Source organism: Setaria viridis, chromosome 2 (assembly GCF_005286985.2).
Source record: "Setaria viridis chromosome 2, Setaria_viridis_v4.0, whole genome shotgun sequence".
Taxonomy (NCBI): domain Eukaryota; kingdom Viridiplantae; phylum Streptophyta; class Magnoliopsida; order Poales; family Poaceae; genus Setaria; species Setaria viridis.
The window spans coordinates 8,630,653-8,643,016 of NC_048264.2; the positions used below are offsets into that span (position 1 = coordinate 8,630,653).

The following is a 12,364-nucleotide window of genomic DNA, read 5'->3' on the forward strand; positions in this document are numbered from 1 at the left end:
GTTCCCGATGTTGAAATCTCCCACACATGTGAGGTCTGGGGAAGACAATTCTTAGACAACCTTAGAGCTTGTTTGGTTTCTCTGCTTTTGGTTACGGTAACTGATTCTTTGAGAGCAGATTCTCTTACTGAAAGTGATTCTTTATAATACACTTTTGGAGAAAGGGATTCTCACTTTCATTATAATAAACTTTTGGAGAAAGGGATTCAGTAATCTCTTTCTCCAAGAATGGGATCCAGTGGGATGGACTAGCCAGTGGGAGGAAGAAGGGGCCGATGAGCAGGATCCACTTATCAGTGAGAGAGGAAGAGTTGAGTAGGGTGGATTGTGAATGACATGTAGGATCCACTCGACAATTTTGAAAAATTATTCAAAAGTTACAGCTGCTCTAACCAAATAACCTTTTGTTTTTCTCACAGCTACTTTTCTACAACTCACAACTGCTTTTCCAAAAGCCACAACCCAATCAAGCACACCATCAAATTCGAACAATGTACACAGTGTTCAGAAGAAGCGATAAACTACAGCACGCACAACATCAAGGAGTGCTACCCTATTCGAACAATGTACACAGTGTTCAGAAGAAGCGATAAACTACAGCACGCACAACATCAAGGAGTGCTACCCTACTAATAGATAACGCTAGAGGCGCTACTTGTAAGCTTGTGGCAGCAGTAATGTTTCACCCATATGGAAAACAAAGTCAAAGATATACAGAACTAAGCAGGTTCATCACCAATCAGAAAGTGGCATTCTAAAGCGCACCCACATCCATCCAAGAGTATAATTGCTCATGAGAAAGTACTAAAATAAGTGAATATAGTGTTTATAGTAAAACACAAAGGCAAACTCGTCTCTGTCGAAACATGGATCTGCAATAGAGTTGAAAGTGTCACGCTGCCTAGGGTTCAACCTTCATCACCTCCTCCCATTGCCCGTCTGACCCTTCCTTCCAGAGGGTAATGTTGTTCTCGCCAGCAGCTATGGACAGTATGTTCCCAGTCAAGGACCAGGACACCCTCCAGACAGGAGCCCCAAAGTCCCGCATGAGCTTTCCCTCCCACTTGTCTCCATCTTTCCCCTTGGTCCAGATGACAACCTTCCCATCTTGGGAACCACTGGCAATGGTCGACTTGGCCATGCCCAAAACTGGCGCCCATGAGACATCCCTAACACAATCTGTGTGCATGTCAGAGATAAGAGCACCCTCCAGCTTCCAGCTACCATCGACAAATCCCCAGACTTTAACGACAGAATCAAACCCTCCAGAAACAAGCTTATAAACAAGCTCCCCTGAGCCAGCCAGCGAACCAAGTGCTGTTGCTGGAGCCCAAGAGATGGCAGTTGCACCAACAGGGTGTGCTCGCTCAATGGTTGCAGTATCCCAACCCCCATCAGCTCGCATTGTGAAGATGGATATTCTTCCATCAGAAGATGCACAGGCAAGGCAAAGGCCAACCTCATATGGGGCCCAAGCAATGGAGTTGACAGACGACTTGTGGTCCATAAACGCATGGACTTGAGACCAATTGCCTCGTGCATCCTCCTTCCAAATAACGACACGTCCATCATAGCCACAGGATGCAAGGATAGTACCATACTTCGGATGGGCCCATGCAACACGCCACACAGGACCATAGTGGCCAGTCAGCGTTGCAAGGACCTGGGATGGGGCAGTTGCAGCACCAATGCTGACTATCTTCACAGTAGAGTCTGAGGAGGCAGTGGCAAGGCGCTTGCCGTAGTAGTCGATGGCAGAATCATGTACCATGTCCTTGTGATCCAACTCTATTTTCTTTGACGCCATGTTTCCACACTGAATTATGCTGCTGCCTGTTTGAATTCTGCATGCAATTAAATTAAATCAACAAGAATTCAGAACAAAGGCCTGACAGTGCAAATTTAAAATAGCAAATAAAATATTAATTGCAATGAAGGATTGGCAGTGCGGCAACAACGTCAATAACAAATTTCTAACTTAACTTCACCAGTACACTAAGCATCAACCAGAAAATCAGGATATAAAGAATATCAGCGGGGAAATGTTCATAAAACATAACCTATTAACATCAAATCTTGAGTGAAACAACAACATATAGTGCTAAATGTATGGGACGATCCCCACAACATACGACTAACAAAAAGGCTAAATCATGAGCATTTTGAATAAGGGCAACATAATAAACACATAAGAATGGATTGATTGGGCTGAATGAAGGATCTTCCATTCACAACTCACACATCATCAAAATAGCAAATTCACATCTCAGAAGTATCTACATTGTGTTTCAAATTCCACCAAATCCTATAGTGGAAAGGGAAAACCTGGGACACTGATTCTGTTATACAGAAACTATGTTTGGATAAAAAACGAAAACTTTAGCACTTCTTAGTAAGGTGAGGCATTTGGAGGACCAACATAAACCTTTGCCTGGCAAGCTATCTTGCACTACCCATGTTTATGCGGCAAAAGAGTACTGCAGAGAAGTCCCTAGGAAACACATGCCCCACAAGGTGGGCAGCAAGATTCCAAACAAACAGCTGCAAGCACAGAACATCCAGGCCTGGCTAGTCAGCTATTGTAGCATCAAACCCAAGGGTTGCTACGGATCACGTTTATTAGAGGCAATCCGTGGTAGCTGTGTCCAATGTAACAGAATTAAAGGTCCCCAGTTATTCCTTGAAGAGCCACGATTCTGTTGGGCTGTTGGCTGATGAACTTTCGATCTAGAAGCTGCCATTGCTGATTGCTGACAAAAAAAAACACCGACTGAACAAAGCAATCGCAATCTTTGGCTGGTTAAGATTTCCAGGCTAGGTCCAACAAAGAGATCACCATTATACACAGACCATACTGGCAAGGATCCTGCTTCCAGTGTAACTAAGCATTGCAATTTCAGAACCGAAGCAAAGCCTAAGCCATTAATCCACACTCTACCTAGAACGCGCGGAACCAGGGCGGGCTCAACGCGAGACGCTGAACCCCCCACAAATCCTGAGAACCTAATCCAGATCACCGCGAGAACGGAGCTTCCACTTCCACGCCAGGAAGCACGATCCGGGCCCTAGGGTTCCGCGGCCGCAACGAGGAGATCCCGACGGACGAAACGAAGAGCTCGCCGAGGAAGGATACGGATAGGTGTCGCTTACCAGCAGACGGGGACGAGGTCCGGACGGCGGGATCTCCGCCGCGCGCCGGCACGGGCGGACGTGGACGACGACTCAACGAGGGCGCCGGCGGGGAGGAGGGGGGAGAGAGAGGCGTAGAGGTGGCCGGATCTGGATCGAGGCGTGTTGGACGCGGAGGCGGTGGAGAGGATACAAAGGCTGCGGGCGGGGCGGACAGGGTGCGGTCCGCGGGCTCGGCCGGTTTGTGGTGGACTGGTGCCTAGTGGGATGGACATGTTCTTATTTTCTTCGAACACTCTAAAATTTTTCATAAATAACTACATGAACTTCATAATCAATTTTAGCAGAAATATGCAACAAAAGATAAAATAGAAGGAACCGCGGAAAATAACGAAATTATCTGTTAGCGTACAATTCTTGATGAGTAGTTTAGAGTACACCGGAGGTAAAAATAAAAACATAGATATGACAAATGATGACACTAACAATTCTACAATGTGTAAATAAATCGCTTAGTAATTGGACTTCATCATATTAGGAAGCATAGAGATCCTTGTCAATTGTAAAAAATAGTACTCCCTTCATTTTAAATTATACATCCTTTTGGTTTTGTTTCTTTTTTCTCCTGCTCTGAGGTGCAATTGTATTTTGACCCTCATTTTCTAATTTTATGATTTTACCCTCAACTATTCACAAGTCATTGTGATTTTACCCTTGGTCTTTACGTATTTGCCCCTATTTTGATAGTTGACTAGGAGGAAAATTGCTTTGACTTGTGAATAGTCGAGTGCAAAATCGCAAAGTTAAAAAAACGAGGGCACAACCGCAATTACACTTCAAAATAGGGGCAAGATTTATAAATATCTAGATATAAGATATATCAAAGTGCATAATAAAATTTATGAATCTATAAAAGCTAAAACGACTATAATTTGAGACGGAGGGAGTAGTCAAATAGAAAAATTGCTACAACTGAAACAATTCGAAAGAAAAACAATAAAGGACTACTGTCACACTATATTAGTCTCGAGGCAATTGATAGCTCAGGTAATGTGAAAAGATTAAAGTCATCCGAGTCTCGGGATGGTGGTTCTTCCATTAAACTTGCCTAAATAGCGGCATCCGAATCCCGCTCCAATCCCTCCAGCGCAGGTTCCACTCCAATGCCTATTCTCACTCCAATGCCTATCCCTCCAGCGCAGGTTCCCGCTCCAATGCCTAGAGTGGCAGCTACCGATGATGTCGTTCGTCATTAACGACAGAGGCTGCTAATGGGTACTTCGGAGAGATACTCAAAGATTAAGGGTGCTGCCTTCAAGCGTTGAGATCAAATCCCGAGTGATCGCAGTGGTGAAGACATTTGGGTATTTGCCTAAAATTAAGGCGGATACTATTTCTTTGGAACACAATTGAATTGGGTCTATTAGCCTAGGTTTTTTGCAATCCATGTTTCAAAACTCAGTACATATGTTACATATTAGTTTAATATTTTTACAAATGCAAAAGATCCAAATATCTTAACTCAATCCGCAATAGCGTTTTTTACCAGCATACTCCCCTTTAAAAAACTAGTTGTCCTAGTAATTTTAGGACAGATTAATAAAAATATAAAATAGCCATACTCCCCGTTTAAAAAACTAGTTGTCCTAGTAATTTTAGGACAGATTAATAAAAATATAAAATAGCCTTACTTGGTCCTATCTATATGTATGTATTAAGGGTCTGTTTGGCATGGCTCCACTCCAGAACTCCAGCAACTCCACCAAAAAATCTAGCCAAACATCTCAACTCCAAAACTCCATGAAGCAGCCAACTCCATGGAGCTGTAGTGCAAATGGAGGTGGAGTTTTGGAGCACCTCTTTTGCTGCTCCAAAACTCTCTATTTCGAACCTCCTCGTGGAGTTGGTGGGTAATTACCCACCAATACCACTGGTTACACAAAAAAACATTCATTCTGTTCCTCCCGAGCTCCCACCCGTGCCTATTTCCCCACCCCCGTCACCTGTGGCCTACCGCCTTCCCGCCACCCGTTGCCGCCCCGCCTACCGCCTTCCCGCCGCCCGTCGCCGCCCCGCCCCCGCCCCCGTCGCCGCCGTCGCCGAGCCCCGCCAATCGCCGAGGCCCGCCCGTCGCCGCCGCCGCCGGCCTCGTGGCCGCCTTCCCGCCGCCCGTCGCCGCCCCGCCCCGTCGCCCGTCGCTGCCCGCCCCCGTCGCCCGTCGCCGTCGAGCCCCGCCGCCCTGCCCCCGTCGCCGCCGAGCCCCGCTGCCCGTCGCCGCCCCGGCCTCGTGGCCGCACAGCCCGCCGCCGCCCGGCCCCGCCGCCGACCCGGCCCCGTGGCTGTCCAGGCCACCACCGGCTGCCGCCGGCCGGCCCCGTCGCCGCCCCGGCCCCGGGGCCGCCCACAGGAGATCTGCCCCTCCTCCGGGCTGTCGCGGTGGACAAGGGAGGGGTGCAGCTCCGCGTCGAGCTCGTCGTGGCCGATGACGCCAGTGGCAGTCGCGGCAGCGCGTCCGTGGTGTACGGCGAGGACGTCACTGCCAGTATCTTCGAGGCAGGCACGCAGCTGTTCGTCGGGGCGTATGACAAGTGGGGCTTGAATTGGGGGGCAACAATGGCAATCTACACTGAAATCGGTCTTTTTTGGAGCTGAGAGCACCCATCTAGCCAAACACCCCATTTTATTTCTGGAGTTTTGGAGTGGAGCTGGCTCCACCTGAAGTTCTGGAGTGGAGCAGCTCCACCTAGAGCTGGAGCCATGCCAAACAGGACCTAAATGGAGTAATAAAGATAAAAATTGTGGAATAATTTTGTATTACGGAATTACATTTTTTAGATGAAGGGACTAGCGCATACTTTATTTTTTCTCAAGCGCAATTGTGGCACAAATTTTTGTAGTGTAGCCTAGTAACAAATAGTAATATGTTACAGTTCCAGCATGTGTCTAGCATATTTGATTTTTTTTTTCAAGCAAATCCACAACTATTTTGGCGTAATCATAGAGGTAAAAAATTTTGGCTTATGCAATAGAACTAGAATTACTAATAAGGTGCCAAGTGTCAAATAGTTGGACTTATCTGTACATCTTGCCAAAATAACTATGCATATGCAAAATTTACTTCAGTTCCCATGTGTGGCATCGGTCAAACAGCGTCTTGCCATGGAGGCCATTGTGAGGAACAGAAATTAATCGTCACTCAAATCTCCCAACAATTCCGGCATTGAGTAAAACGCAGGACACCACACGTTGACAAGCTAGGTATTATCAATTCTATAAATTTAAATTTCATAACCATCAGTTTCTGTTTTACAAGTCTCCATTATGTTTTTCTCCACGTAAAAGTTTACCTACACCAAAGAATTATTGGAGACATTACAAATTAGCTGTCTGGCATTGAACTACTGAACCATATCAAAAAAAAGAGTTCAGAGATGTAAGCGCTACGTTACACGATCAACAACATAGTGTTACAGGTAGCCCGGCTCAGCCAACAACAGGAAATACCAAAAACAATTTACAGCGTGAGGCAAGGCATCTCTTGTCATCTCAAAGAATTGTTGTAGTGGGTGAGAAAGAACCGGAAGTCTGGATGGTACACTTGGCGTTGGCGAAGCCACTCATCTGCTGCCTGCATCAGAGAGGCTGCACGATGCTGCTCCTCAGGCCTATTCGATGACCAGATAGAGCTCCGCAGTTTGTATGATGCCAGCCCAAAGACTGGCAATGTTAGCTTACCAGCTGCATTCACACAGTGGTTAAGCCCACCAAAACTAGGGCATGCTGGTGCAGCACGATCAGTATCTGCAAAAAGCATCTAGTTATTCAATGACCTGATGAAGACAAGCATCGTAGAGCTATGAAAAACAAGTAGCCTATCTGATGAAAAAAGGACAACCCTGAATATTGTCACAAGATGGTACTCACCCTTGGAAGGAGTCGACAGGTAATGAAATGTCAAGAAACATGCATCTAGATCCTTGAGTGTTGGTCCAGTAGGTATTCTGTATATGGGGTACCTGCAATTGTACGCCCCAGGATGAAACAATTATATAGATTACTAGCAACACCTTCTAACAGCATTGCTACTCTACAGAAGTTGTTTGACTCAAATTTTGCAAGTGACCCTTTGTTTTAGTAGTTGTGTGTGGTTGCTGTTCAAGCCAGCACAGCAAGTATGGCAATCCTGATTATAGCAAGGATAGTAGTCTTCCATCAGAGTTAAGTATTGGTGATAAATATAATAAGATGAAAAGCTGCAAGTGTGGAACTAAATGTGAAAAACTATTGTTAGTGGCAATGAACACAAAGTGTATAGATCTAGAGATGAGAAATAATTATTTAGATACCCTAAAATAAATTAGTTGGAAGCTTCTCCTATGAGAAATGGGAAATTTCAAAAGCAAAAGGACATCAGTGAAAAAGATAAGAGAATCTGGATTGTTACAGACATACCATGCAACAGATATCCAGCTGGTTGGCAGCAGATCACAACTTCTGAATGTCTTCAAATCAGGAAATTTACTTGCAAGAATTGACACCTGAAAGTGGCATTCAAAGCAAAGATCAACAAAAAGGAATACAGGATATCTATAGTCAACTTTCATGTGAAAGTATGAAAAGAAGACTTGCCTTGTCTGTTAAAGGCTCTCTACCAAATGGTGGATCCGTTTCGAGATACTCAAATATTGGACGAGTGGACGGCGAGTGCATTTCACCATCATCCCTTTGGAAACCACCCTCCAATCGACATGTTGCTTCCAGAGAACCTCTTAACCGGTCGACATCAGTTTCACTGCTACCTTCGCTGCTAGTATCCATAGATTCCCCATCACTTTCCTCCCAAGGATGCCTTAAGTAAGCGAGAAAATTAACTAAAAAATGTTATGAACTATGAAAATCGCAGAAGCAAAAAGGAGGGGCCATATTGAAGAAGGAATTTTGGCAAGTCATTATGATTTTTTTTGTGCATGCTTATTTGATGTCCTTATGTAGACCAATGTTACAAAGCAGCTAACAATAGATAACTAAAAGGCTTTAAATATAATGTCCTGTAAGCTGTAGTTCTACACAAAACAAATACAACAGTTACAAATCATAAAGGTAGAAGGAACTACATTTCTCAAAATTTTAGGAAAGGTGTGTTTTCATCGTTAGGCAATATGAAAGCTCAGCATAAGGACTAACATACCCTCTTTCTGCTCTAAGCTCCAATAATATGACCACTGCACTCGATCAACATAAATACAATGGATCTTTCTGTCCCCAAATTCTCAACAGCATGCACATAATAACATGACATTGGTGATTAATATAACCTAATGGTAGTTTAGATAAGTCCATTTTCTTCCCAGCAAAGTAATAAGATGAGGTCCTGAGGAACATCTATCCTGACATGTAAAACTAAGTGAAACCTTTTGTTATAATATGTTTCGTTAACACTTTATTGTGGGGAACAATGTCCATAATAACATTTCAATACGAGTGACCCAAATACAAAAATGAAATATGCTAGCTACTGGCATAGTTAAATTATTTGCAAGTGTTTTTGAGTGGGAGAAAGAGGGAGGGGGGATGTTGGATGACCAAGTTAGACATGACAAGATCAGTAAAGTTAAAGAAAAACTTGAATAAAACTAAGAAGTAACTCCCCAAAACAAGAAAAATCACATAGGTCAGTAAGCACCAGATTCACAGATACATACATGAATGAATCCATGAGTACAATATCAGCACCACAATTTCTATTAGTGATTAAATCAAATTAAATGCTTCAATTCTGAGCGGTCAAATTAATTGAATATCAAACAACAAACAACAAGCAAAAAAAGATTTATTGGACTATTGGCAACTACACCTGACTACAAAACAACTTGGGAAACAAACTGGGAAAACTTAACTCATAATTTCTAAATAAAAAAAATTACTCCCTCAAGTAAGAAAGTTTCAATGCTCAATAGAAAAGATGCATCTTTATTTATATATTGATAACATCAATATGTGTTAATCATATAAACAAATATTAAGAAATATCATTGATCAACAGGAATCTTTAGACTCCATAAAAACTGAATAATTGTTCTTTGCAAATAAGTATAAACCATGCCCACATTTAAGATTCCATTTCAAATTCAACAAGCCCACAAATAATCTTCACTTTACTAAAAAGACTCTATTTTAGAGTAATATTTTTAAACTTTTAATAGCTGAAAGATGAACATATAAGGAAATTTGTTTCCTTGACCCTCCAATTTTAATCTCTAGCCACAAAAAAGATGAATCATTAAGCTTCGTGGACAAAACCTGATGCGGTTAAAAAGCTAATGACTTGGCTGTCAAGGTGGTCTGAAAGGTAACAGCAGTACAGCACAATGCATATCCATTAGAGAACTGCAGTTTGCTTGTTACAAAAGAGAAATGCATGAAGCTTCAGAGTTTGTAAAAAAAATTCAAGGACACAGCAACCATTAATTTCTTTTATTCTGTTTTGCATTTATATCATCAAAATCATTGTAGAACAGAAAATTTGACAACTGACAAAACAGCCACAAAAAACAAAAAAGAAGGTTGACCCGAAACATTATCTTACCTGGTCCTCGCTGAAAGCTTTGAAGGGTCTGCATACAGCTGTATAGCAGAAAGGTATGGCACATAATACTGAATCACAGAGTCGCTGCCATTTAACACAAGGGGTACACCAGCACCGTAAAAGCTCCACTCCTTGAAAGCTTCCCAGAGATCACCAAGGCAGAAATATGGTGGTGAATTTGGAACATCACCAATCCTCCATCCCCTCATGCTGGTCTGGATAAACAAACTCAAATGGCAGAAATTAGAACAAAAACGAACATGTTCTTCAGCAGTCCTAAAAAATTGGTTTGTTATTATAATATAAACTGTACCTATCCTGAAAACAAGACTGCTGCCCCGAACAAAAAACAATGTTACTGACTAGATTCTTTTGGCACTAAGTGCTTCCCATCCGGCTACCACTGAGAAAAAACCTAGATTGGCTGACTCACACGATCAAACACTACCATTGGGAACTCATCCCAGCCCCTTTAAAAAAGTAGCCATCTTTCTGCACTGAAGTAGCAAATGCTAATCCATTGCTCTAGAAAAACTTTGTATGTTCCGATGAACTGCTTGAAATAATTAGCAACAGAAACAACACTCCAGCACATTCTATTGCCAATCTGGTACTGACTGCCTCAGATAATTAGTAACAGTAACAACACTCCAACACATTCTATTGCCAATCAGGTACTAACTGATCCAGATAATTAGCAACAGTAATAACACCCCAGCACATTCTATTGCCAATCTGGCACTCTACAAAAAAAGATTAATTCCTTTCTTATTTACTTTTCCAATCGCAACACAAGGATAATACAGCAACACCTTGTCAGATTTGCTGGAAATGCAGTGTGACTGTAACTTCAAACTAGAGAGAAACGAAATTCCTTCGCAGCCACAGTTCCCAAACGTTCCCCAACCATAAGAGCAACATGAACCATACATACTACCAATCATCAGGCAAATAATTTAACAGTCTGTTTTATGTTACATTTTCATACCAGAATCATCTCTCCATACAGACAAAACAAGAATCTCACATCAACCGGTGACAGCAAGAGCATGTACACGACTATTTCGCCAAGAGGAAGAGAAATTCACTACAAGTGTAACTTGACCCGAGAGAAAAGCAAAGTTCCTTCACAGCCACGGGTCCCAAACTTTCCCCAATCATAACAGCAATACGAATCGAATCTAGCAATACCAGAAACATCTCAGCGCAGTGCGAAGCATCAAGCACTTCAATCGGTAGGAGCAAAACGCAGGCACGCAACTAGTAGTAGTTCACAAAGGGGAATAATAAAATTCCTGGCAAGCCTAACCTTGGGCAGGTACTGCACGGGCACGGACGGCGTGGTGAAGCTGAGGAACCTCTCGAGATTCCCCACGTCATCCACCGGCGGCGGGGCCACGGCCGCATCGGCCGCCGCCGTCGCCTTGGAGGTGGGCGCTGCCGCGGTCGATACCGACGTCTTGGAGGGCGCGTCGGCCCGCCTCTCGGCCTCCTTGGGAGGCGGGGCGGCCGGGTCCGCAGCCCCCGCCGCCGCCGCCGGCGGCGGCTTGTGCCTCGCGGCGGCCCTGGGCGTGAGCGTCCCGGCCGCCGGGGACGAGGGGCGCTGGCCCTTGAGCCGCTGCAGCTGCTCCTCCTGCTGCTGGCGGCGCACGTGGGGCGCTATGTAGAAGCGGTCGACCCCGACGCCGCCGAGGCCGCGCGAGGAGGAGGAGGCGCCGGACGGGCCGGCCATGGCGGCGGGGACGGTGGGGCTAGGGTTTAGTCCGGCGGCGGCTCGAGGCGGCGGGGCGGGGTCGGGGGCGGACGCCGCGAGGGAGGGCAGGGTGGGGTAGGGTTTTGGTGGGCGCTATTTTTGGGGGGCGGCGGCGGGAAGATCTGGGAGTGGAGGAGCAGCCGCCGTGCCGGGCGACAGCGGCAGTAGACAAGGTGGGGAGAGAAGCGAGGGACGGAGGGAGGAGGAGGCGAGGGGGTTCCGTTTGCCGGTTTGGTTCTCAGCCCCGCGTCGTCGCCTCGGCACCGTTCCGTTCCGTTGCGTTGCTGGTTGGCTGGTTGATTCCCTCCGTGCTCCGGCCCTGCTCGTGTTCGCTCCCGCTTTGGTTGGGGGGCCTTGGGGCTCTGCGGCTACGGGCACCAACGGGGAGTCGTGGCAGCGTGAATAAACGGGAAAGCGCGTGATGTATCTTATCTCATGGATAGATTTCTCTAGCCTTAAAAGTCTGAGAAAATGGGTGTTTGGATCTTTAGTCGTGACTAAAATTCATGTCACATTGAATATTTGAAGGCTAATTAGGAGGACTAAATATGAGCTAATTATAAAACTAATTATATAGATGGAGACTAACTCACGAGATGAATCTATTAAGCCTAATTAATTCATCATTAGCAAATGTTTACTGTAGCATCACATTGTCAAATCATGGACTAATTAGGCTTAATAGATTTGTCTCGCAAATTAGTCTCCATCTGTGCAATTGGTTTTGTAATTAGCCTATATTTAATACTCCTAATTAGTATGTAAACATTCGATGTGACAGGAATTTTAGGAGGTGCTAAAGAAACAAACACCCCTAAAGTTGATCGGTCGTTAGTTAAAGTTAGGTTTTCGTTTCTCTCATCAAGGAACAGAAGTTAGGTTTGGTTAGCCTTTAC

General features: G+C 44.7%; 2 protein-coding genes across 3 annotated transcripts; both read right to left on the bottom strand.

The window, feature by feature from the left end:
• Window positions 1-652: 652 nt before the first annotated feature.
• LOC117843531 (protein transport protein SEC13 homolog B) lies at window positions 653-3,370 on the bottom strand. Its single transcript, XM_034724146.2, has 2 exons — window positions 3,151-3,370; window positions 653-1,844 (listed from the first exon to the last, which is right to left on the bottom strand). The coding sequence occupies exon 2, from the start codon at window positions 1,805-1,807 to the stop codon at window positions 902-904; it is 906 nt and encodes a 301-aa protein (XP_034580037.1). The 5' UTR covers window positions 1,808-1,844; window positions 3,151-3,370; the 3' UTR covers window positions 653-901.
• Window positions 3,371-6,388: 3,018 nt separating this feature from the next.
• Window positions 6,389-11,783, bottom strand: LOC117844973 (uncharacterized). 2 transcript variants are annotated; one of them, XM_034725841.2, is made up of 6 exons: window positions 11,025-11,783; window positions 9,716-9,930; window positions 7,759-7,933; window positions 7,582-7,667; window positions 7,054-7,145; window positions 6,389-6,930 (listed from the first exon to the last, which is right to left on the bottom strand). In XM_034725841.2, exons 1-6 carry the CDS (start codon window positions 11,445-11,447, stop codon window positions 6,671-6,673), a joined length of 1,251 nt encoding a protein of 416 aa, XP_034581732.1. In that variant the 5' UTR covers window positions 11,448-11,783; the 3' UTR covers window positions 6,389-6,670. The 2 variants fall into 2 exon arrangements, with proteins under 2 accessions (XP_034581732.1, XP_034581731.1); XM_034725840.2 differs by having other exon boundaries at window positions 7,759-7,978; window positions 11,025-11,777.
• Between the last annotated feature and the right edge of the window lie 581 nt (window positions 11,784-12,364).